Here is a 27,372-nt window from a genome sequence, read left to right on the forward strand (position 1 = left end):
CACTTAAACTCTCATGTTTCTCCCTGCATTCTATATCCAATGATACCTATAGCTCCATCCTCTAGGAAGACCATATTCGAGTGTATTAACGATGGCTTTGACCTTGCACTCAATATCTCATTTTATATAATTATTTTTCATTTTCCACATAAGTGAATAATAAGTAACCAGTAACTTGATGCCATCAGGCATTTCAGACATCTTTGTATTAGTTTCATCTAATATGTAACAGCTTTTACAAGAGATTACATCAATGATCAGCTTGAGCACTGTTACAAACAGTGCATCGTCTATGTTATATTGTCAGGGATGTGGAATTCCTATCGCCCGACGCCCAGGACATATTGTATAGGGTCAAGGGCAACAAGTTTTCATGTTTATTTTGTCCTTGGGACATGTCGGCCCAACCCCTGCAGCACAAACCCTTTGGCTGCCAGTTTGCAGTTTAGGTAATATGTATGTCCATTTGTTAATGCTGTTCAAACTTGTATTCATGGTTCATTAATGAAAAGCCTTCTTTATTAGGGTGAGCACTGTAAATAAACATTTTAAAGTCACACTGCACTACTGGCAGTGATTCCAGTAAAAAAAAAAAAAAAAAAAAAAAAAAAGTGTGCACACATTTGAAAAGTTTAACAATAGGAGGCTAAGTATAATGCTCCCAGAATGCTCTCCGGTTAGATGCAAGCAAGAGTTATGATTCTTTTCTTTCAAAATAAAGGTTCAGGAAAAAAAATGCAAGTAGGAAATTGTAGGTGCTATTTCTTTGAAGCGTCACTTAGTTAAATGTGTTGATGCACGCTAGTATTTCCAAAAAATATTCCTAATGGAAAAATCAGTGTAACCATTTTCAACAAGATTATGGGAAGCATGAAAATAAACAAGCACTGGCAAAGCCAAAATTTTTTTTGGCGAGTCTTTTTGTTTCGTCAATGCATTTCTTGTTTTGGCATGGCTTTTGTAACACTTCATTGTTGTGGTAGCTGTCGGGCCCTCACCATTGAAACGAACACTGGCAAAAAGAAAAAAAGTTTTTTATCTCAAAAAGAACACATTGCCACCAGTGGTGTAACAAAGGCTCCGCAGCCTCCCCCGAAGTGGCCCCCTCAGCAAAGCACCTGCCCTGAGTGAGGCTGGAGGGGGGCCCCCCTCTAGGTTCGTTATGCTGATTGCCACAGTAGTTCCTGGCACTGAACAAAACTACTTTGTGTGCCAATATGCTCCTTGTGAAAGAGCAAATGCGATCAATGACAGTGAAGCCAGACGATAGAGAAGCAGAATTTTTATAAAAACAAAATGTCTTTGTTAATGCCAGATGTAATTAGGGACTCTATTTTTAAAGAAAGTCACAAAAGTGCACCCATGGTAAATATCTTTGAATTCACAAGAACTTACAGAAGTATACCAGGAAATCGGACTCATAGAAAATATTTGTGAACTGTATTTTAGCACCAGCAAATATCCATGTGTAGATTTTCTCATGTTAAAATCTATTGAGCGTTTACAAGTTCAATTTCCCTCTATCCACTTTTTTCCCCAACCCTGAAAGAACTTCTACTTCTGCCATCGCCAGGATTAAATTTCAAACCTTTCTCATTATGGGAAAAGATTAGAGAAGAGCTGGTGAAAATCCTTAAAACATGCAAGTTAGTAAGTTTGCAGACTTAGGCATTCCAGCCCTGGAACTATTGCTTACTACTTCCTCCAGCTCCAGTATGTAGATCTGCGGAAAAGAGGTAAAATAAGAGAATTGCTATAGTAGGGATTGAAATTGCAAGTATTCAAGCCCTACTATAGTAGTAGCCCTGGCATAATCAGAGAGGCTATTATCAGAGCTCATACATAAAGAGAGTGCTGTCATAATTTGTTTCCGCACTACATGGCACCAAAGGGACAAGTAGATTTTTTTACAGGACAAGTAGATTTAAGAAGCAACCTCTCCCATGGACAAGTAGATTTTTAATTAAATTCCACACCCCTGTATGGTGCATAAGCATTTTTTCTAGCATTTCATACTTCTGTTAAAGTAGGCTTCAAGGATGATATGTATTTCAGTCCTCTTCTAGTGGTTTTATCATGAGGGTCTAGTCATTTATAAATTTGTTTAATTTGCCCATCTTGACAAATACATACTTAGCAGGCACCACAGGTCACTAGGTCTGGACATCACTAAAGTAAATAGTCTGAGTCATCATTGAACATTTTAAGATCTTTTAACCAGTCTTCCATTTTGGTACAAGGTCCACTACCCCATCCAATGGCTACTTCTCTTGGAATGCCTTGGCAGTAAATTTCCTATTTGTCTTCAGTATTGCACTCACATTTCTTAATAATGTCTGAACAGGCCAAGATGTATTTCTGAATCCATCATTTGTGTGAGTACTCGATGCACAGCAGCCAAATATTCATTTGCAAGCGAGATGCATAACGTCTTTGCTGAAGGATTTACATCTTATACTTTGTTTCTACATCTATATCAACTTCCCTAAGCCCTTGTGAAGCATACAAAGTAACTGCCATGGATGTAGTCATATCATTCTAGATATTCCATGTAGTGAGATTCATTTTGTTTTGAGACAGCAAAATGGCCATTGAGTATCAATAATCTAACGACCAGGTCTCTTTCCCAATCTCCCATACTTTCCTCTTATTTGTTGGCACTGAAACAAGTATTTGAGAACACTATCTGCGTCGCTAAAATTGATGGTGAAGACGCGTTAATCATCCTATCGTCCAGACATCTCAACTGGGTCCTGCTGGAAAAATTGATGCATTTTTGTAAAAGTGCCTTTCAGTCTAAAATATAGAAATATAGCTAGAGTAGTGTCATTGGCCTTATTCTTGTATGTTTGCTAAGCCACGACTGCAACTGCAGGATTCTCACAACAATTTAGTCCCTCTCATAAATTCAAACATCCTCTCGTTCTAGACAGTACAGTGAAGTGAAAATCCTAATCAATGGAAGCAAATACTTTAACAGAATTCAAGAAAACAGTTAACCACATTTCTCCAGATGTTTATCTGGTTTTGATACCATAATTACAATTGTGTATCTCAAAGAGGTTGAATACATTCCAATGATTGTTGTGTCTTCATAAAGTTGCAATTTGTGGACAGTTCATATATCAATGAACTCCTTGTAAAATTCTAAAGTTCTCCCCCACCCTTCCCCCGAGATACTGCACGGTCACAATTCCTTCCCTTGACTGCTCCCTTAATTTCAGCTATACTTATGGGAGCTCCTTGGTGGTTTTTTTTATCTATTCTTTAAAGCCATTTTAGTGTGTCCCTTTCTAAGTAGTCATTTGTAATCTCTACAGATGGTAATTGTGATAGGTATAGGGCTGCACAGAATGTCACAAATTCTTCCAGAATTTCATTGAAGGTGTATACGGTTTAGCCCTCTTTGTACCTATTTGTACTGTTAGCCACAGTTCTTGTTGGATGCTGAAGTTTAGCTCCCTTCTACGCATGTGCCCATAAAACTGATCTCCACATCTGCCTCCTCTCAGTACTCACTAGTTTATTCTGGGTTTTGTAACAGCAACAGCCTCCCAGTGTATTAGTGTCTCTGTTCATGTTCTCAAAGTCATGTTTCTAGTGCACCTAACCATGTGTGGCTCGACTTTCATACTACCACATATTTATATATGCAAATTAACTCTGATAACTACTATGAAGGCCACTTACAATGTGCAAGCTTAATTTTGGAAGAAGATGACTATTGCGAATTCAAATTCCTTCCTACAAACGTTTTAAAAAATGCCCCTGATTGAAGTCTTCAGCTTCCTGTTGTTTTTGTCTCTTCGAGAAGGGTCTCCTTTAGCATCACAGGAAAATGGTTAGTCATCTGTGGTTAAATGTTTAATGTTGACCAGGTAGATAAAAGCTCTAATATTATTGCGTGTCTGACACGCCTCCACAAACCTATTCTTATCAAGATGAAACAAGCTCAGGGAGAATCTCAGTGAGACGAGTAGCCAACATTTTCGTATAGAGCTTCACATCAATATTCAAAAGTGTTATGGGTGGTAGGAGGCACAGGGTATTCGTACCCGATTCGGGAAGGACCAAAATAATCTCCTCCCCTACTGAAGTTCTTACCTCAGCCCAGGTGAACAGAGGTATCAACTTGGGTGCTAGTTTGTTCGCAAACATTTTATAAAATTGGGCCCTGAAACAGTTTATGCCTGTTGAGTTTTAATGCTCTAATTGACCACCTTACCTCTTCCAACTGTAAGGTATTAGTTCTAAAGCCTTCTTTTAAATATAAGTAATTTAGGAAACCATATTTTCTAAATACTCTGTTACGTTTTAGAGCAAGCTTTATCTGAGTACAAGTTGGATAGGAAGAGGTGGAATTTGTCAACATGCTCTACATCTTCTACCAATTTCCGGTCAGTGGAGGTTGTGGTCTCTTATGTATTTCCTTTCCAGTTTGCCTGGCAGCATCCTGGCCAATTGAGCGCCCACCTTATGCCCAGTGATGTAAGCTCTTTTCTTCACGTGTAAGAGTTCTGCCTTTTTAGTGTAATGCATACCTAGCTGGCCTCTGGTCGCAATCAACTTGTGTGCGATCTGTAACATGGGGGCCTCGAGTCCTCTCTTGTGCCAATGTTCACATTTCCTGCTAGAGTTCCTGGACATCTTGTTTCCAGAGGCATTGCTGGCTGGCCATGGCTGTTATGAAGTAGCCTCTAATCACCACCCTAAAGGTGTCCTAGACTCCCCTCAATTAAATCTATCCACCTTCATTCAGAGTAAAGTATTTGTCCATAAGTTTGCCTATTTCATCACACTAATGGGTCCCTCAACAAGGATGGGTGAAGGAGCCAACCTAAACAGGGATCTCTAGCCCCTAAGTTGAAACGGATAGTGACTTGGGCATGATCAGAAACAGCATTCACACCAATATCTGCAGAGTGGACTCCGGCTAAAAGCTCAGTGCTAACCATTATGTATTCAATGTGGGTGCAGTCTGATGCACATCAGAATAGTATGTGTAGCATGAATTTATACTATCTATACCACACCACAAGTCTTGCAGACTCAACTAAGAGTTTTCTTTAACATCTTGGAGAATGCATTTCTATGTCCCAACTACCACCTCTGTGCTTCTAGGGGTCCCATACCTCAGTGAAGTCCCCAGTGAGGATAGTTTGCCCCACCCTCCCCATTGCTACTCTTTCCAAGTCTCACCGACATTGTACTAGATAAGTATCCTGAGATGTGTTAAGGGCTTAGACCATGGCTAAAATGGTTTGGTGGTCTTGCAATGCCCATTCAAAATTAGATACAGACTCTCCTTGTCCACCCTGGACTCAGCGACCACAAAGAGAAAGTTAATAAGCATGGCTACCCCCAGTTGATTAGTGAGTGCTGAAGTGTGAAAAGCTGTGGAGTATGCCCAATGTTGAAGTTTCCCCTAGATCCTGTTCAATAACTGGGTCACCTGTAAGCATACAGGCTTTGGAAGATTTTCTAAGCCTTTTTCACATTGCCCCTCTCTTATTTGAGGCTTAGTGCCCTTAATCAAAGTGGAAATAATAGTAATTTAGGGTTAATAAAAGAAAGGGTTTTAAGCTGTAGGTTGGAGTCATACTAACATTAAGTTCCCCGTCTGGCTCAGGTTAATGAGCACAATGCACTAGAGTGATGCACAAGGAGTACCAATAAACTGTTTGTCATCTATTTGGTGTTACTATTCCATTGCTTATGTAGTAACACTTAACAGTGCTCCATAGGTCCACAGACGCAAGGTGCACCTCCAGTCATACTAACATTAAGGTCCCTGCCTGGCTCAGGTTAATGACTAAAGGCTCACTTCACATCCATTGACCTATGGAGCACTATTCAGTGTTGTTACTACACAAGCAATGGAATATTAACACCAAGTAGGTGACAAACAGTTTATTGAGTGTATGGTGTGTGTGTGTGACTGGAGTGCACTGAGCAAAATTCATAGAACAAAAAAGGAGTGGGTCCAGGGGGTTAAACTTTTCAGTCCAGATGAAAGGACAGGGAAGAGGTATTTACATTCCTAAGAACTTCCAATTTTTATTCATACCGACTGGAGCATTTATTAAAACTGCAGTAGTTACCAGCCAGATACTCCTAAAGTTATTAACCCCACCCCCCACTCCTATTTTTTCAATTTCTCACTTAATACAGTGCTCCTGTGTAATTCACTGTTTGCGGCACGCCCTATTATCTAGTGGAACGTCACGAAACCCAAAGATAAAGCAAGCCACCAAGGGGTAACCCTGGTGAGTGAGGGTTCTACATGTACAAATAAGCATGTTTCACTTATTTGGGTGAAGTAGCACACGCAGCCCATATAGCAGAGTAGGGCTCTCTAATGTATATAGGATAATTCTACCTATAGATTCTTCACACTGGGAATTGATACCTCTCTAGGTGGTCGTGGTGTGAACTAGCTTATACGAAAATGTCCTGAAGGACCTAGTGGGGAACATGTCCCTGAGACCGGACTGTCAAGGCAGTAGTGTTTCTTGAACATGTGTACCAATGTCCACGTAGTTGCCTGACAAATGTCCAGGAAGGGAAATCTGTGTGTTAGCGGAGTAGTAGCAGCTGTAGAGCTAGTGGAAGGAGCTTGTTACCTACCAGAGGTTGCTTATTTACCATTTGCCAGTGCGTAGCAGATCTTGATGCAGACAGCAAACCATCTGGGGATAGTTTGTTTTTGCATTGCCTTTCACTTCAGAGAGTCTTACAAAAAACTGATCATCCACCCCACGTTCTTTGGTGCGATCTATTTAACATTTTAGTGTTCTTTTAGGGACCAAAAAAAGCAAAGAAGTCTCACTTCCTCCTTACAGGGTTGAGATGGGAGCAAAGAATGCCAAAAGGGTGATAGTTCGACATGAAATGGAATGACAGGTTTCAACAAACGAGGCCTTCAACACCTTCTTAACTGGGAAAATGTTGTATAAGGCGGGTTAACAGAGCCTGCAGCTTGGTTACACGCATAGCCATTGTTACAGCAATAAGAAAGGCACTTTTCAATGTCAAGTGTCCGGGGACAACTGGGCAATGGCTCAAAAGGGGTGCACACCAAAAATGTGATAAGTTCAAGTGTCGCTGTGGTATCACAAAGCATTTTAGTGGAAACAAAGGGCTCAAACTTTGTAAAAAATTCTCAACCAAATCTGAGTTTTAAATAAACAATGCTGATCCGGTGTCTGAAAAAAGCAGAAAGACCCTCACAAATAGCATTTAAGAGTGCTCAAGGCAAGTCCTTGCTGAGCCAGGGACAAAACAAAAACAAAATTCAAACAACTTGGCTTGTAGTGGTTGATGTGTTGAGTGCCATACCCACCAACAAATGTATCCCAATGCCTGGCATCCACAGATTTTGAAGGACACCTCACTGCTAAGATGAGGGGCTTCTCAGGAGGCAGGCTGAAGGAGGTCAACTGCTGCCGGTATATCTTCACTCATGAAGATGGAAAATGAATACTCCCAGCCGCTGCAGCAGAAGATCCTCCGACAGCAACAGCCGGGGGGGGGAGAAAGAGAGAGAAAGAGAGAGAAAGAGAGAGAAAGAGAGAGAAAGAGAGAGAAAGAGAGAGAAAGAGAGAGAAAGAGAGAGAAAGAGAGAGAAAGAGAGAGAAAGAGAGAAAGAGAGAAAGAGAGAAAGAGAAAGAGAGAGAGAAAGAGAGAGAGAAAGAGAAAGAGAGAGAGAGAGAAAGAGAGAGAGAGAGAGAAAGAGAGAGAGAGAGAAAAAGAAAGAGAGAGAGAGAGAGAGAGAGAGAGAGAGAGAGAGAGAGAGAGAGAGAGAAAGAGAAAGAGAAAGAGAAAGAGAAAGAGAAAGAGAAAGAGAAAGAGAAAGAGAAGAGAGAGAGAGAGAGAGAGAGAGAGAGAGAGACAGACAGACCTTGGAAACTCCAACATGCAAAAGTGCTGACGCTTGTGTGCCCTCAGTGGTGGTGAAAAGATCACCAGGTTTTTACCCACTGACAGAAGAACCTCTGTGCCACCTTTCCATTGAACTGCCATTTGTGATGCAGTAAGCGTCAACGGCTAAGTTTGTCCAGACTGACATTTAGAGACTGTCACCCGGTAGTTTAATACCAGAGAAATTCCTTGGTGGTACCACCACTTCCAAAGGCGAACAACTTCCAGACACAAGGCTCAAGGATCTCTCTCCCCTGCTTGTTGCAGTACCACTATCGATGTTGCCAGTGAGCTTTTGTTCCAGCCTTTCTCTGATGGTGGGCAGGAAGGCCTTCAAAGTCAAGTGAATCACCCTGAACTCCAACAATTTGTTCACCAGAAACCAGAGGGCTCAGAATCTCCACCTCACTCAGATTGCATCCATAACCCTAAGGTGATGCATCAGTGACCACAGTCAGCTCTTTGGGGCAGGGGGTTTAAGAAGCAGTGTCTGCCACCTACCCAATCGGGTTCCAGTAAACTCCAGTGCAGGTTTTTTTGCAGTCTCCTCTGAAATCTGCAATCAAATCTGACAGATTCCCCTGATGTTGTGTTCAGCGGGATTTGAGGTGCCACTGCAGAGCCTGCATGTGCCACCAGTTATGCTTGGCAGAAGGCCAACAATCCCAGGAGCCTTAGAGTCATCTGAACTGAGATAAAGGACTGAGCCTGAACAACCTGGACTCTGTTCCGTCGCACACGTACTGTATCAGTAATAGGCCTGATGAACTGGTTCATCTGCAAAGGAGTCGGTGTGACGTTGGCATGTTTATAGTGAACCTTAACGAATAGCATTTAAGAGAGCCCAAGGCAAGTCCTCAAAAAAATAATAAATAGTACCCTAAGGCGTCTTCGGCGTACACCGGATGACTGTGACCCTCAAGATGCCCTAAGACATCAAAAAAGGACACTGTTGAAGCTGAAGTGGTCAATTAACAGGTCATGCGAAGATGAGACGTGCCAAATTATTTGCAGATGGCAAAAATTGCAAAAGCGCGATTCTGTGGAACAATAAGCAAGCTTATACATCCAACGCACTGTGGCATCACATATCGGAAGATGTCTGGGAAAGACATCGGAGATCATTTTAACTATCCCCACCAGGTAAAAGCTGGTCAAGCATTATTAACCATAGGATTGATATGCTCTTGCACAACTGCCCCTTCCTTTGACAGCAATTACCAAGTTGAGCCCTAATAGGACAAATTTAATCATACGTGAGATTGCCAAAGGCAGAAGAGAAGGAGCCCAGGACCAAACTGCATATCTCTTTCTATCCTCAAACACAACATGGCCTTCTGGGATGAAGTAATGGAGCCCCTCTACATTGAAATTGGACTCTCTTGCATAATTCTTTCTTCCTGGAGGGGATCTATCATATCACCTATCTTGAAAAGCGGGGACATGTTGCTGCCAAAAAATTACAGCTTAATCACCCTCAGTAACAACAAGGCAAAGTACTTTGCAAGAATCCTGCTAGAACACCTGTTGGCATGGGCTGCAGAAAAGGGCAGGAGTTCCAGCAGAAGGCATTCTCCCCGCCAGAGTATACCTCATCAAGTCCATGACTGTGACAGGGCTTATCCAACTATAGGAGACTTTCACCAGCCACCTCCTCTTGAAAAAAGTGGTCCAGAAATACATCAAGCATCAATCTTTGGTAGAAGATAAGGCATCCTTTTCAGGGAGGGCCCATTCCTGGATGACATTAAACTCTTATTATGCTCTGGTGCCGCAGACCTACCTTGGCTTGGATCTCTCGAGATATAGCAAAGAGCAATTTTTGCTGTACCGAGTGGGGCTAATAACTTGTGCCTTCAACTTACCTTCCTGGCTGAGAGATCAGACCGTGTCACCTGTGCGGCAGGGGTATTGAAGATATACTGCATTTGCTTTGCACCTGTGAAAAGCATTCAATGGAAAGGAAATCACTTTTGAAAAACGTACTTAATGAAAGGGAAGCAGGTACAAGGAGACAAGCCGTGCTAGCTTACCTTGACCCCGGTGATCCACAGCTTAACTCGCAGCTGGTAATATTTCTTACTTTGGCTAACAGGAATCTACACAGGCCGCCATAACACTTTGGTTTAATCAGCCTGATCAAGGCAGTATGTATGCATGCACCCTTGGTCTGTTATTTTTAAACAATCTCAACTCTGGGCCGGTGAAGTAAGGACCACCATCCTGCTTAGAATGGGTATCCAATGTGACATGCTGAGCTTTAGGAACTACTAAATAGAAATAGAAAAAAAAGCCAAATGCTCGATATGTTTTTATATATTCACGTACTAATTAATAGGTGTTTTATATTTCAGTCTTAAATTCTGGTTGTTTTATTGCAATGGTTTTAATTAATTATGCAAATAAAGATGAACTTCAACTAACAATGTTAGGAAGTTCACCGTCATTTAGAGGTGGTTGACTACTGCCTAGGGAGAGCCTACCACCACCAGCTAGCTGTCGAGGTAGAGGAAGACTGGTACACCTGACCTTTATAGGTGTGCTGCAAAACCCCTTGCCATCACTTTAGTGAACAGAATGTCACTGGTAAAGCCAAAAGGGAGCACTTAACTAAAAGTGCCTATGACCCTTGTGAATCACAGGTAGCACCTGTAAACTAAGTGTCCAGCAGGTCCAATGCCACCATCCAGTCTGTGATTTGGGCAGACAGGACCAGGATAGCATGAGCATCTTAAATTTGTCCTTTCGCAGGAAGGCATTGAGAGAGTGAAGATCCAAAATAGAATAAAGGCCTCAGTCTTTCTTCAGCACAAGGAAGCACTAGGAGTAACAACCAGTTCCTATGTTCGAGGACAGAACTCCACCTCTATGGACCTCTTTTGCCAAAAGGGCCTACACTTGCTGCTGCAAGACAGACAGATAGTCGTCCGTCAACTGCCCTAATGGTGTTGTAAGGTGCGGCAGTGTATAAAGAGATGGAAGGACACAGCCTCAAATTACAATGTGGAGGAGACACTTGCCTGAAGTGATGACCTGCCATCCTTAGAGGGAATATCGGATTCTTCCTTAAATAGGGTGGCTGTATATCAACAAGGGAATATTAAGACAGTTTAGAAGCTGCTGATGCCAGAGAGGGTGGGGGAGGGGTACCAGGGTGGCTGAGATGCACGTTGTTCCTGCTGTCCTGGGTTTTGTCACTGAGAACCACGGCTTCAGCCATGAAATGGCTTAAAATCGGCTAAGCTGATGGAGGGATCTAATGCTGGTGAAACTAGAAACCCCAAACATAGCCACGGACAGGGAGAAATTTTTGGCATAATCTTTTGGTGAGGGGTGAAAGACCCAAGGAATGTGCTGTGACTAAAGTGCTACTCTGGAGCCAGTTGCTCGACCTAAGCAGTCAGTTGTGTCCAAGCAAGGAAGTAGTATGAATTTCACTGCATAACTACCTGGTATAGCTTGAGTAGAGGAATCTCAAATGTTGTCCAGAACAGCCAATAAAAATTGTGCCACGTGTCCCAAAGGGCATGACAGTAGCAGCCCAGAAGACAGCTGGTGTTCACTGATCTCATAATGAGGCTCATAGAGGAGAACATTCTTACCAAATGTCTCTATCTCCTTTTTACTCATGATCACGCTAAGAGGTATGACAGCATTAGGACGGACTTAACTGATGGACGTCTGTACCACCTAACTCTCTGGTGCTGGGTGTTGTTTATGGAGCGATGAACCCCTGGCGCAGGATGACAGCGACGAGCAACCTACTTACTCGAAAGTAGGACCCAAGTACCCAAAAGGATATAACAAGCATTTGCAATGCAACGGGTCTCGCGTTTGCTCATGTTAGAGCTGATAGGTGAAAAGTCGGGTTAGGAGTTTACAACGCTATAGGGCAAAAGTGCATTTATATAAGTAACCCGAAAAAGTGCAATTAACTATGTAAAGTGCTCGACTTCTGCCAAGCGAGATCGCGCTCGTAAATTAGAGAAAAAGAAGTCCACGAGCCCGATGGAAAACAGCGAGCCTCGCATGTTTTCTGTACTTAGTCGCTGCGCTCGAGGAGGGCTAGCCACCGGAAAAGGCATGACGTATGCGTGCCTTCGACTAATGAATGCAAGCAGGTTTTATTAGGCAAGCCCACGAACCAAATAAAAACACTGATGTGAAGTTGACAGGGCTCCGAGCCCTTTTCTGAACACTAAAGAGTCTTGCTGCGAAACGTATGCGCAAGCAACGCAGGCTCGACCCTAAAAAATGGTACTTATTAAACTGTGTTAGGACTCTGTGGGGGCCTGACCTGGTTAAAGTACCTCAGTCAAAATATTTGTTTTTACCTCCACAGTAGGGAGCTGTTGATCCACGACTTCTGCTGCCCTTCAAATAACTGCAAAGGAGGTGCTTTCCTATGTAGCAAGGTCAGGGGAAGACAAGATGACAGTATCTGTAGAAGTATCCAGACCACTGGCATCTTGGGAGTTCATCATACCAATTTTCCTAATCATATTACGGGATTATAATCATCCCTTTCATTCAAATTGATATTGTCCAAGTCAGTGCAGAAAACGCTAAAGTTTGGACCCTACTGCATGGAAAGAGCTAAGTGTACAAATTGTAAGGACTGTTTGTTAGTTGCATGCTGGTTGGAGCCAGGTGTGACCTCAGTCAACATGGATTCTGCTGGGACAGTCAGAGCATAACAGCCTGCAAATCCTGTGGCACTAGTGTGAATGCACAGAAAACAGAAACAAAAAAACAGACTAAGGGTCTGTCACAGAAATCGGTTCTCCCTACATGGTTTAAACCCTGTGATCTGGTGACAATTTCCCTTGCACACTGGTCGTTTCTTCTGAGGAAAAAATAGGTCCTGAACACCAAGGAGAAGCTCTGGGTTTGCTTCTGTAGGTGCCTAAAGAAAGGAACTAACATCAACCTGCATGGGTGGCAGTTGTATACAACTTGTATGTCTCTTCCGGAGCAGAATGAGGCTGGCAAAGAGCTGCACAGTGCCACCTACTAGAGGGGAGTACTGCTATAAAGTTTCCAGATCCAGTCTGACACCTGGGGGACTGAATAGTCACAAGGTGAGGAATCTGCAGTTAGAAGTAGCTATCAGAAACTGGGATAAAAAAATGCTACCCAGCAAATGCCCAGTTACCTGAATCTGGCCATGCGCTATTCAGCCGAACTACAGTTCTTTACGTCGCCTGGTGCCCGTTTTTGTCTCTCACACTTGAAGCCACTTCCTATTTCCACTTTATGCCTCCTGCAGGATGTGTGTGCTACAGGGTAACTACCATTGATTAGGTCCTAGTAGAAAGCGTATAGCTATCCCACACTAAGCATGTAGTTCCCTTTATGCTAACATTAATGTTCAGGGAACACATTTTGAGTTCATCAGCGTAGAGTGGCAGAGTTCATTGGTGTAGAATGCAGTGGCGTAGATTTCATCAGCCTACAGTGGTGTGGCATACAGTGACGCAAGGCTCATCGGCGTAGGGTGCCGTTGGGTTAATCAGCATGGAGTTCATCAGCATATAATTCATTGGCGTATGGTGGCAGAGTGGCGTAGAGTTCATCAGCGTACAGTGGCATACAGTTCATCGGCGTAGAGTGCAATGGCGTAGACTTCATATGCATAGTGGCATAGAGTTCATCAGCGTACAGTTCACTGGCGTAGAGTTCATAGGCTCAGAGTGCATCGGGGTGCAGTGGCGTAGAGTAGTGCAGAATAGAATAGAGTGGCATACAGTGAATTGGCATAGGGTAAAGCGGTGCAGAGTGGAGTGGTGTATTCATGGGTGTGGTAGCACACTGGCATTACAAACAATACATTTGCAATTGAAATGACCATTACAGCTGCACATACAGCTTTACCAATAAAACTATGCAGTGCATAGACTTAAATGTGTGAAAATTGCATCAGCTTGTTTAATGATTCGTTTTGATCATATTAAAGCATTTGGTTCCAATACACTTCAGAAATAACAAATGTGCTTCCTTTGTGTGTTTATAACGCTGACATATTCTGAAATACTTACACAGTTCATTTAAATTTTGTTGTGTGCTAGAAAAAAATAAAATAAAAAAAATAACTCTTCTTACCCTCAGTATGTAGTCAGTTTGTCACATAAATCCTCTCACTTTGGACTCCGCGAAAGAAAAGTAAACAAGTGCCCCTAGAAGACAGCGCCTTACATTTGACCATGATCTTTGAATGCACAGCAAATGTGAGGTGATAGCAAGATTTAAAGGCCTGTTAACGGAAAGCGAGTTTGTGGAATAATACAGAAAACATGGTTTAGGCTACGTGAGGGACATACTGAACCTGGAGTGCCTAATGCAAATAAAGACAGCAAATGAAAAGCCACAAAGTGTGAGTTACAAATCACAAAACCAATGGTAATCAAACGAGCTGAATGTATTTCTAGGTCAACTGTCTGAAAGTGCCTAAGAGATCTTTTGCAAGCAAGACAGCTATGCAGCCTTGAAGGCTGCAACCTAAAGAAGGACCTGATTGAGTTAACGGTCAGCATTGATCTCTCAACCTCCAATAAAGGAAGACTTGTCTACATGATTCTGTCCAGATTTACTCATCCAGTCTGAATCATTTCATCTGCAGCATGATTAGATCTGTAGAAAAGTGCTTAGATTTCTGGTTAAACTTACTTTTTCCCTAGCAGTTATGTTGGCTGGTAAGTTGTGCAAGCATCACTTACTGCTCTTTGAAATTCCATGTTCCAGTCCACAAACGTATAGTCGTTGGAATTTTTTTTGATGCCCTGAATGTCTACAGAATCATCCTAAATGTCTGCCTTACTGAATGTTCTCAAAACCTAATGGTTAGAATAGGCTTTCATTGTTTTATTTACAGACCTAAATGGTTTTGCATGTTTCAAGACATTTGCAAATTGCTTTTGTAAGAAATTAGAGATTTGATAGCATCTGTTCTTTCATTAGCCCTAAGGTATGTATGCCTCAGACTCCTCGGTTTATTCTGCTGAATTATGTTGGACAGCAGATTTATGTTGATTCGCCATCTATGTACACAGCACAGTGGATTGTGTTAATACTCCAGTTCTTGGACATGGGCCGATTCTCTCTGTGGAACTTATTGAGCTCTGCAGTTTAACTATTTTGTCTTTAGTGTGGTGTTTCATTTGACTTGCCTAGTTCGAGGGCTGAGATTGTTATGTTCAGTTTATGAAAATAACAGATCACAGATTTCTGTTATCCTAATTCTGTGATCCTGATTCTTCATCATGGATTAAATGAATACGCAGTAAGTCTTCCTTTTAGATCAGCCAGAGGTATATTGAAGTGGTGATTGAGAGCTTTTTTTTCCTTTCAAAGTGAAGTGTTATTACACTTCTTTCTCAGGTGCTCCAACAATCACTCTCAGTGAGTGTTTTTTTTTTTTTTTTATTAAGATATACTTAATCTTAACAGACTTTACAATCAGGTAAGTAGCCAGCCCTAGATAAAAAACTCAACTTTGAAGGTTTATGATCATATTGGTCTCTGTATTTAGTAGTCTAACAAATCCTACTGAAGGTGGTTGAGATGAGAGGAATCCACTCCGTTCCCCCAACCAACACCCAAACCGGGAGAGTGCCTCTAGCACCCATAATGAGATACTGCGTGAGGCTTCAGACCTTGTTTAGGGAGCGAAACGAAAGATGGGTTGAGGAAAATGGGCTCTTGTTATGAGAGGGTAGCCAGAAGATGGAGGGCAAAGTGGGAAGACCACTAGGCTGTCAGCCATATAATTGGCCAGTAGAGTCTGTAGTGTGAAGGAAAATGGAAGGTGAGAGGTTAAGTAGGGGTGTGGCCAAGAATCAGTGGGGAATCCTTTGGCAGCCACAGTCACCTGGGTCATGCAACAACCCATGCCTTTGGAGTTTTTGGGGGTAGGCACCCAGAGGTTGCAGATCCTGTTAGTTTTAATGGGTCCAAGGAGTTTAGCTTAGCAGTCTGGCTTGCAGGCCTGTTCTCCAGTCACCAAGTGACTTTTAACCTGCTTAGCCTGCTCTGTCTTAGCCTATTGTATTATTTCTTTTAAGATGGCTGCCTTTGTTTAGAGTTAGAACAATGTTTTGATTTAGTTATCAGTGCCACTGTGAAGGTGTCACTATCAGCACCAAAACTAAGTGATGTACATAGGTATTCACATCATGCCCCTTTCCCACTTACATGGGACAGGAACATAATGTACTTTTGATGGGAATTGTTTACATAAATGCCGCCGCAAGCCTGCCACTTATCTATTGCTTGTGAACCTACCTGCGTCAGGGGGTCCTACAAGATCTGTACAAATACATCTCACACAGACTGGATAATCAGAGGGATTCCTACCAGATGCTATCGACACCATCTATGCTGCATGGCCTCTTGATGCAGACCTAGCCTTCGTATTACCACTGAGTCGGACCTAGAACTCATTCCCAGGTAACAAGGTTTGGGGTGCGCTTCTCATGGACATGGTACTGGCAGATTAGGTTTATCACACCTAGCTCTTGTTAGGTTAGGGATTAGGTTCTCTATGCTAGATAGTTTATATTTCATGTTTATTGCAATATGGTGGAGGTCTTTGTATTCATGACTCATCTTTACAATCATGCTTCTTTTATTATGCATTATCCTAATCATTGCAGCTCATGCATTTTACCGTAGATTGCAGCCTTTTCAATAAGTATATTAAAAACTATCTTGCATCTTCTTTATTGCCTGTGTGTGGCTGAGAGTTATTATCTTGGAAAGTGGCAGGTGTAAAGTCTAAAGGGGAAAAAATCACTTTCTGAACTCCTTAAATCCTGGTATAACTTGCCTCCAAGACACCTGGTCTATCGGGGAGTTGCAGTTAAAAAATTATTACACTTTTTGCTGCAAGGCCTCCCCCTCAACAAGGGGTCAAGCCAAGGGAGGGGTTGCATGTTTGTTGTCGAATAGGCTGCATTGGCAGCATGAATGTTTTAGAGACCACAGTAACTTGTTTTTAGCTGTAACTTTGCACTGCATTGGAGTTGGAGACAAGGTAACCTCCCTTACATTGATTAACTCTTATGCCCCCTCCCCTCCCCCCACCCCCCCGTCCGGCGTCCCTTTTAATAATCTTTTAGTCAAGGTATTTTATTACATCAAGGAGCCTTGCGACAGGGATCCAGGAAACCAAATCATTACAGTAGGAGATCTAAATTGTAAGACTTCTAACCTAGGGCTTGCTTCCTTTTGCGATGAGGAAAAGGAGGAAGCATTTGGACGACCTTGTATTTTCCCTCACAAAATAAGGCCGGATAAGCGTGGGAAGCTCTTTCTCGAGTATCTGAAAGAGAATGATTGTATTGTTGCTAACGGTAGACTCCCATCTGACTCCCCAGCTCATTTTACACATAAATCACACAAGGGTGCTGCAATCCTGGACAATATGGTATCAAGCTATCAGTCTTTTTCTTTGTTAAAGGATATAATAGTATTACAGACTACCCTTTGTAAGAATCCATTTTGTATTGCTCCTTTTCCTTTAACACATGTAGTTTGAGTTCTCTCTCTCTGAACGCACTGCCTATCACATATGTTATTTTATGTATATTTGTTTAAGTAAAATAAGCCTGGCTCCACACCATGGGCTTGCAGCTTGTTTCTTTCCCTAGCTGGGGCACGTTACTCATTATAATCATGTGGTAAAAATAACTAACCGACCTCGGCTGTTGTATTTTGGGGAAGGAAAGGCTATTATCTATACCTTTGAACCATGCAATCCTTTGAAGGGTCTCAAGAATGTAGGAAGTCAGGCAGCTGCAGAAGGGAGTCGAGGACAAAGCAGGGAATGGAACCGGTGTGTGGAAACTGATTACCTCCTAAAAATATCTGCATGACGTGTATCATTATTTACGTATAAATATCAATGTTAAACGCTCCATGCTAGCACACTTTACTTCGGGCCAGGGATGCCAGTTGTAAATCTGTCCTCTTCGCTGCAGCAAAAATAAATAGACCTTTGGTCACTGATTTTTCACTCCGGCTCTCCGTGTCAAAACTCTTTAAAAAACGTGCTTTACACGTTAGTGATCATAATATTTTAGTTGTCTCTCTCGACTTAAAGGTGCAATCTGCTGATTCATGCCGTTTAGCAGGGCAAAACCCCCAGTTTAATGTCAAAACTGAAAGAACATATTGGTCCCCAGGTAGTTTCAAGGGGCTCAAAGGTATCCTAGAAAGTACCCTGAATGATCTTGGCAGCTAGGTAGGAAAAGTAATGGGGAGTTTCTGTTTTTATGCAACTAGTTGTTTCAATCCCCCACCAGAAGCCCCAGAATAATCGTAAAGCAAAATCCCGCTCCCTACTATTATTGAATAGAGAAATTAATGCTCTTATTCATAAACAGTATAGGGATCATACATCTGTGAGGCAATCCCAGCTAGACATCTTAAAAGGAAGGAGAAGGAGGTTAAGAGTGCGCCTAAAAAAGGATGCTACAAATAGATTCTGGGTTGCAGTAAGAGAAGCAGCCGCTTCCGGCCACACTAGGCGGTTTTGGTCTCGGATTGCAGAGGGGTGTGGTACAAGAACCAGGCCCCTCTCAATATCCATCAACTAATTAAGCTGGTCTGCTTTTCTATCTGACCTTTATGCTTCTTATGGGACCACAGTGGAACTCCCCCAAACCAGATTCAATTCCTCTTATTCAAATCCCACTCTAAAAGAAATTGGGGCAGCTATAAGAGGAATGCGTAGTTCAGCCACAATGGGCCCAGATGAAATCCCAATACAATAAATAAAACATGACATATCCTCCTGGTGTAGGATTTTATTCCCAGTGTATCAACATTGCTACAAAGCCAGGAATGTGCCTCAACCCTGGAAGGGTATCATCGTTGTCCCTTTGTTTCAAAAAAGGGGATCAAAGTTGCCGTAGGAATTACCGCCAGATTGCCCTTTTGGATGCGGTTGGAAAAATCTTTATCAACTTTTTGTTGTCACAGATTAATGACTGGGCAGAAATGTATAAAATTTTCCCCTTGGAGCAGTCAGAGTTCAGGAGAAATCATCGCACAATTGACAATATCTCTGTTCTGCAAGTAATTAACGAAAAATATGTCTCTCAGAGGGGGGAAGTGATCTACGCAGCCTTTGCAGACTTCTCCACAGCATTTGATAAGGTAGATTGTGTCTTGTTATGAGGAAGCTCCTAAGACCAGGCATGCCCGGTATTCTTTGACCTTGTGGTAGTCTTTCACTCCTCCACCTGGTGCAGAGTTTTGCTAGGGGGTGAATGAGGTCTATCTCATGCCATTCCAACCAAAAACGGCCTAAAACTCTGATGTATGTTGGCACCATTGTTATTTTCCCTGTATCTTTCGGACTTACCTGCGCATTTACACCAGTTTGAGGGTTTTGCCCCTAAATTAGGAGGTAGACCATTATGTTGTCAACTTCATGCAGATGACCATCATTTTAGATCGCACCCCAAAGGGGCTTAGTAATAGTCTTCAAGCCCTTGAACAATACACTGAAGCCCACTTTTTAAAGATAAATTGCTCTAAAAGCAAAGTGTTGTGCTTTCATAGGAATAAAAGACTTAAGTACAGCAATTTTTGCTGGACCTTGGGAGCTCAACACCTCAAAAGAGTAACATCTTAGGCCTTTTTGGGTAAAATCGTCTGTGGGAGCCTTAAAGACAGAGAGCACAATCAAAGGAAGGCCCCATCCCACGCTAACGGTCTGAATGCCTTATATAGGGCAACAGGCAGAAGGCACTTTAAACACCTCTTAAAGGTTTATCGGGTGAAGATACCTCCGTCTCTACTGTATGGTATAGAGTATATCGCGGTATCAAAATGGATCTTTCTCAATAAACTCGAGGGACATGTCTTAAGGAATATTTTAACTGTAAACTCCATCTTTTCGGCACCAATATTAAGACTTGAGTTGGGCTTGTGCAGTTCTTTTAGTCAAGGCCTGGCTGCGGTAATTTGCTGGATGTTTAACCTGATGACGTGCAGTGACACCTCTTTGCGGTCACTGCTAAAAAAAAGAAATATTAGCTGGTCATAGAGCAAAATATACCATCTGCAGGAATTTTCTATATCCCACGGATCATCTACAATTCGATCCTTCTGCAATTTTTACTCTCTCTCTAGCACTGCTCAAATCCACACTCAGGAAAGCAACCTGGGTGGCGAGTTTCTGCCAGGACAGCCAGGTCTGCGCACACAGGAAGAGTTCTCACATAATAACCGATTCCTTAAGGCCAAGGGTCACACAGCCCTACCTCATGTCTCATGAGGTGAGAAGATTCTGGCTCCTGCTGCGACAGGGGCAGCTTCCCCTTAATACATTACAAGCCAGATGGTTTGGTTCCTCTGCTATTTGTAATCTTTGCCATGTCCAAGATTTGAAACATCTTGTTTTAATCTGCCCTGCATTATTGCTCCATGGCTGCAGGTGGCTGTGCTCTATCTGTTTTACTTTTTCTTTTAGTACTGCTTCCAATTTATTACAAGCCCTCCTCATCCCGCCTAATGAAATGGTTTTGTGCTAGAGTTAACTATTTTTAGTGTTTTTAACATTGTACTAGTTTAATCAACTTGTTTACTAAAGTTTAATCCTTTTTCACTATGATTTTTTATAAACATGCATTATTTTTTTATGGGGACCTCCACCCGAGTTCTGTAACATAATAAATAAACTTGAAACTTATAGCTAACATGAGAAAAGAATACCTTCCGTTCCACCACGACTCCACTGAGATGTCACACTCTAGAGTCCATGCGTAAGGCTGCCAGAAATTACTTTTCGCTGTTTGGGTTTTTGGTGAGGAACTGCTTGTGAGCTGGAAAGGTTGGCAGACAGTTGCGACTTGTTGTAGGAGTGGCCTAGGCGCCTACCAACAAAAGTGCTGTCATCCCTAAACCAGCAGTCTCACCTAGGAGCGAGAGTCCAACTACGACAAGCTGGCATTATGCTAATCCACAGGGGACCTCCTGAGTTGCAGAACGCCAGTCACCCAGTCCCATTCTTGGAGCTTTTCTTGTTCCTGTCAGCCCCATAATGCCATTTGCCCCTGCTTTTCCAAATAGTCAGTGGTCAAATCGTGCTGTGATTTCAGCAGTGCATTCCAGTCTACTCTTCTCCACTCTGGGTCTCTTTCCCTCCAATGCCCATGAAAGGCCCTGAAAACATTTACATTTTGCAATCTTCAAGGAAGTGTCTATATGGTACTTTCCACGTGAAGCTCTCCAGTCTGTTATTCACCCTGCGTTGAATGCCTCTACTTTCAGGTCCCCGATCTGCCTGATACCGCCTTTCAAACCTGAGTGATCAGGCAGCCGCCCACTACGTGTCCTAACCATTAAATACATGTCTGCGCCTGCCGGACATGATGGGATGAAGTAGCTTCAGAAATTCTTAAAGGTCGACCTATTTTTCAAAACTTCAAACTCTACTTTTTAGTTTAAATAAGTTAAACTTCGTGGTGTTTTCAAGCAAATGTCCTTTCACTTATTTGGCTAATTATAATTCTTCTTTTAGGCGGAGTCTCTTTATTTCAAAGAGTTCGCTTGACCAAAAATCATTTAAATGCTTTAGGACCTCCCACGCCCACGGAGCTACGATATCACATGCAAACTACCCTATAAACCCAAAAAGTTCAATTACCTGTATATGGCTAAGACTGACCCATGGTATGGACCACTGTGTCGGCAAGACGTCAACGTGTAGAAGAAATCCCATTTATTTTAGAGAAAGCCATTTTCTACAGATTTGCAAAATCTTGCATTGCTATAGGCCTCCATGTGCTCCCGGTTGAAGTACGGGGAAAATGTATATATTTATATTCTTTTTTTTGTAAACGTGTTAATCTATTAAACTTGTGCCGGTCACTGTTTACATGTATTGTATGGCCCATTTCTTCTCGTTCGACCGTTGGCATTTAGAGTCATGCAGAAAATAAGGCTAAGGCGGGAACACATTGAGGCAAGGAAGCCGGGGGGGGGGGGGGGGGTTCATTGTGGTGAAATGGTAGCTCGGCAACTTGCGTGAACGTGCTAACAATGTGCCCTTTTTTATTAAGTCCGAAAAATGACACTTTTCACCTCATATTGTAATCCCGTAAGTATGAAGGAAGGGGTGAAATTCACTTCGGTGTTCCTCTGACTTGAATGAAGCAGTTATGATAAAGTGCCTGTTGTCCCCGTTGGTGGTCTGCCATCTAGCGGCCAACTCCGTTTCGACGTTTCGTGTTAGCTAAACAGAAGGCCATTATAATTCATCTTTTATTTTTTTACATGCATTTCTTTTCAGAAAGCGTATATGTCGGGTACACGAAAAACTCGTCAAAGGGATCGGACTTAACGGTAATCACTTAACCAATGTTGTGTTTAAGCTCATCTCGAATTGCGAAATGTGGAATGCATTGGTCACAGTCAGATCTGAGCAAAACAATGGTTCTGTATCCACTTGGAGAATACAGACTTAAGTGAGCCTCTCGCATGCTTTACGCACTAGCATCACTGGCTCTTGCAGCAGTTATGTCAGTTCATTAGCCATACAAACGGATCACTTCTTGTTCCGACACAGATTGCTGCTGCCCAAACTGGATTTTCATTCTGTTCGGTCACGTCAAACTAGAGTACCCAACACAAGGTCTGGGGAAAATATATTCCCTGAACATGCCACTACACTCTATGCCGATGAACTCTACGCCAATGACCTCCATACAACTCTATGCCGATGATCTCTATGCCACTCTACACCAATGATTTCTATGCCACTCCACTATATGCCAATCTCTATGCCACTCTTGCCGACGATCTCTATGCCACTCTACGCAGATGAAATCTACTCTATGCCACTGCAGTGTGTGCCACCCTACCCAACTCCAATACATGACACTCTTAGACATTCCACTGTACGACACTCCACTCCACTCTCCTCTATGCCACTAATATTCATACTGAACAGCAGCCACGCTGGTGAACAACATGGCTAAAACACATTGGCAAAGGCAATAGCTCTTGCATAGGGGAGACCTACTGGCTTTGCCAATTTGTGTCTTTGAAGGTTATTACTCTTGAATTGTACACCTTCCCTTGCTGGAACTATGTCAATTAAAGAAAAAGTGCAAGACAGGCTTTGGTAGGTAAAAGGTATTCTGATAGTGCTCTGCCTTCACAGAGTTTGCCCCATGGACATGTTTTCTGCGTAGCCATTCAACGCAAGAAGTTGAACTGCAAAATATATGAAGCTATGGTGGTACATCCAGAGTTCTCTCATTTTTATATCGAGCTGCAGTTGTCCAGATGGGTTGCTCAAAATCTCTTCATATTTTACACCAGTGGTGTTCAGTCAGACACTTTAAAACCTAGTAATCTGAGAATATACCCTTTTTTTAACCACATACCGAAGAATGGTGAACCCGCTCCTTCCTACACCCACATTTAGTCCCGGGTTTCATTTTCTAGGTCTCTCCAACTACGAGATTGTTGTTTTTTTGTAATCAACCAACGTACCTTGTACTAATATACACATTTATTTACTATTTTAACACACGGCTCTGTTGGTTTCCTATAGGCCTTCAGGGGGTTGAATGCATTGCATGTCGGAGTTGAATGCACTAAATGTCATAGTGATGTATCGCATCTCAAAGGGGATACATTTTCTCTCCTACAAATAAATTGTTAAAAAGAAAAAAATAAATCGATGAAGATGTATAATAGATCTGTAGCCACAAAACTGTTCATGTGGACTGGAGGTGGAAACTGACTTCCCTACTGCACAGTCACAGAAGCCACAGAAATAAACCTTAACAATGAGGCTCAAGTAAAGTGCTGTTCCATTTCCAGAAAGAAAATCAGGTTGTTGTGTGAACACGTGATAAGCTTTTTCTTCTAAGGAAAACAGCTCACTACAGGGGAGACCATCTCAACTGGACAACAAGTTTAGAGGCCAATGAAGCTTAGCTCGAGGACAAGACACATACTACAATAAATGCAGGAAAGAGGAACCTCCAAATCCCCTCCCCAAAAATTGAAAAAGCGGGTGCAGTAAAAGCTGTGAATTTTAGCATCATGTGACCATCTGTAGTCACATATAGGCTATCTGAGAAATAACTGATTAAATCTTTAAAAATAAAATCAGCTTTAACTGTATGCAAGAGCCAGATTGAAAAAAGAAACCCTTGGAAACACCCAACATCCATATTTTCCTATTTAGGTGAGAAAACGTGACTACATTTTTTATCTAAGACGTGGGAACAGATTTCTTACTTCAATGTGAAGATCATCAAGTGTCTCAATTCGATCTTGCTCATATGAAAAATCAAGTACACAAAAAGCAATCACTAAGTATGACTCCCTAGCCAGCACTGTCATTTTTCACTTTCAAATCTCCAACAGTTGATAGGGCAGTTTTGGTGAAGTGTTCTTTAATCTCTCATCAGTTGATACTACGACAATACTACACTATCTTAGTAGAGTAGTCAGTTTTTACAGGCCTAGTACTTAATACCTAAGGTCACAAGGCATGTCACAATATTTATACAGACGCTACAACTACAGTTTTGTCTAACATTAGCTCTCAGGACATTGAAATATAATAATGTTTCGATGTTTTCCCCTTTTCAATTTTTCTGCACTGCACTTTCCAAATATGCCAGGAATATTCAAATATACAGAACGACAGAGAAGAAATATGTTTATTTTTCAAATATATTGCCACTTACAGGGAAGAAATGCAAGACATAGCAGTTAAAAATAAAAAGATTGTCCTGCACCTGGCCAGACCTATTTCGAAGACAGGAAGTAGAGGCAAAGTGATACAAGACACAAAGAAAATGAAGGAAAAGAACAAACAATGGAGAAAATGAAAGTAAGATAAAGAGTGAAGAAAGAAGGATTGAGGACTGTATGAAGAAAAAATAAAATAAAAAGATAGTGTTAAAGCCTGAGTGTCTGCGGTTTACATGCTACACAGTCTGGGTTCTGTTTTTCTCCCCAAACTGTCAGGTTACAGCTAGTGGAAGTTCTTGGATTCACTAAATGCAAACAATTATGGCAGAACACACAACATTTAATAAGACTACCTGGTTGCCTAAAATTCAAGTGTTCAATAAAGGTTTGGACATAAAGATGTAAAGTGACATGTGACAAACTTGTTTTAAAACATCTATTACACATGATTAAGAGTTTGGTTAAAAAAAAAAAAAAAATACAACTTACGTTTTGCTTCAGACAAATTAGAATTAGGTGACCAGACCAGCATACCAAGGTTTTCTCTTTCCTGATATGACTTGGCAATTTCTGTCAAAGAAAAGGAAATAGTAAATAATATGTCAACATAGATGTTCCATCTATATTGATATATACGAAGAATCTTCCGTAGCAATAACACTACCAGAAAATATAATAGCATAAAGTAGTATGACAGTATGTGAATCTAAGACAAAACACAAACAGTGACTGAAAATAAATTAAAGAGCAGATCTGGAGATGGAAACTATTAAATGTTGATAGATGTAAAAATACTTTAGAATAAAGAGACTTAGTCACAAGATTTCATGTATTACCCCAAACACAAAATGAACTATCAGTTGAAGAAATGAACAAAGAATAACCCTTTGAGCAGCCCATCAAATGATGTGGGTAGGATCACCACTAATCAGACTGAGCAATCATTTGACCCGCCTAGAGTGGAATCTGAGTGTTTGGCTGGCAAGTCTAGTCCAGGGCTGTTAAGCGATAGTAGGCTAACAGCTATTGTTCACTATATTAGTGGATATTGTAAGTACAACCAGAAACAAGTAGTCTCTTTAAAAAAATGGCAAAACCCTCCTAGCAAATGGAATCAGCGCCTGGATACCCTTGGGGGAGATAGTGCGCTTTAAAAAACCCATATCACGCCAACCAATGTTGAGTCAGTTCTACCCTTCTACTTTAACTCAGGAATATGTGCAAGTACATGTCTGAAAACAAAAGGGTACAGATTAATTTATTTATCTGCAATAAAAAACATGAATGCTATAAAGCCAGATGATTGCAAACAGTTTACATTGAAGCATTGTGCGGTTCCTGATGCATATTTAATGTAGTTAAATCAATAATCTGACAAAGTGGAAGCTCAAAATTAAGTTCTCCATTCTTTAGCCGTATACTTGACAATAGAACAAGTACTAAAACAAGTACTGGAAAAAGTCTATAGAACAAGACCGGGTGAATAATCGCACTTGCAGTCCATTGACAAATTTAGCCATGGTTCTCGAAATTGTTAGAAGATGTTAATTATTGATTGCGATACTGTACTTACAGCTAAAACAACTGGTAATAAGAAGAATTTGAGTCAGGTTAACTTTAAGTGGGAAAGTTCAAAGCGATCTTGTGATCAATATTAAAGTGTCCTGAAGGATTGTACAAACAGCTTTAATATATTAAGCAATGACAGTAAACAAGATTGGTACTATGATGCAGCTATTAAAAATACCCTTTGAAATGGCCCTTGATCCCTAAAGAGAAGTTATAAATAGGAAAAGAATGAAAGTTGAGAAACAGAAATCGTATTTTGTCCAGTCTCTTGCAAGTACACGGATCAAGCAAAAAACAGAACACTCCTAAATAAATACTACCCATTTCAAATAAAGTTACAACGGATTTAGCAAAATAGCCACTGAATTATGCAGACAGGGTGTTGGTAACTTAGAAGTAGGAATGACAGCAATTCGGAATCAACAACCTGCTGATACTAAACTGGGTCCTGATCGTACTTATTTTGAGATGAATCAAGTTGTTGTCGTAGCTCCAATATTTACTATATGAAAAGTTAAGAAATAAGAGCATTAATATAACCAAGAACAAATGGGACTAATATCATGTATACAGGTAAATCAGAAAGGGAAATCCAGAACTGAAAATGTAGTGGCGGCAAGTGGCGTGGCGGCAAGTGGCAAAGCGGAGGGTGGCGCAGCAAAGTCGAGTGGCACAGAGTGAAGTGGAGTAGTGTATTGTAAAACAGAGTTGAGTAAAGTGGCATGGCATAGAGCGAGCTTTGCAGTGCATCAGAGTGGAGTAGTGTCAGAGAAGAGTACAGTTTAATGGAGCAGCGGCTCAGAGTGTGGTATCGTAGAGTGTAATGTTGTACAGTGTTGTTGCATGGCCCTGAGTGAAGTGTTTATAGTGGTTAAGGGTAGAGTGCAAAGGTGTAGAGGGCAGAGGACAATGGTGTAGAGTGTAGTGGTACAGAATACATGGAAGTGGTGCAGAGTGGTGCCAAGTAGAGTGCAGTGGCGCAAAGTGGGTCAGGGCGCGGTAATTCAAAGTAGAGTGGTGCAGAGTAGGGGAGTAGAGTAGTGGTGCAGAGTAGGGGAGTAGAGTAGAGGTGCAGAGTAGAATAGAGTGCAGTGACAGTGCAATGGAGGAGAGTGCAGTCTTGTAGAGTGTCAGTGAGTTCAGTAGCGAAGAGCGCAG

At 41.7% G+C, this 27,372-nt stretch overlaps 1 protein-coding gene across 2 annotated transcripts in view; it reads right to left on the bottom strand.

Annotated features, from left to right (window-relative positions):
* RCOR1 (REST corepressor 1) overlaps positions 1 to 27,372 on the bottom strand; it is a 666,190-nt gene that overhangs the window by 575,868 nt on the left and 62,950 nt on the right. For both annotated transcript variants that reach the window (XM_069207302.1, XM_069207303.1), the window contains exon 3: positions 25,135 to 25,215. In XM_069207302.1, coding sequence (XP_069063403.1) covers positions 25,135 to 25,215 — 81 coding nt within the window. The remainder of the gene's footprint in view (positions 1 to 25,134; positions 25,216 to 27,372) is intronic.

The sequence above is a fragment of the Pleurodeles waltl genome, chromosome 9 (assembly GCF_031143425.1).
Source record: "Pleurodeles waltl isolate 20211129_DDA chromosome 9, aPleWal1.hap1.20221129, whole genome shotgun sequence".
Taxonomy (NCBI): domain Eukaryota; kingdom Metazoa; phylum Chordata; class Amphibia; order Caudata; family Salamandridae; genus Pleurodeles; species Pleurodeles waltl.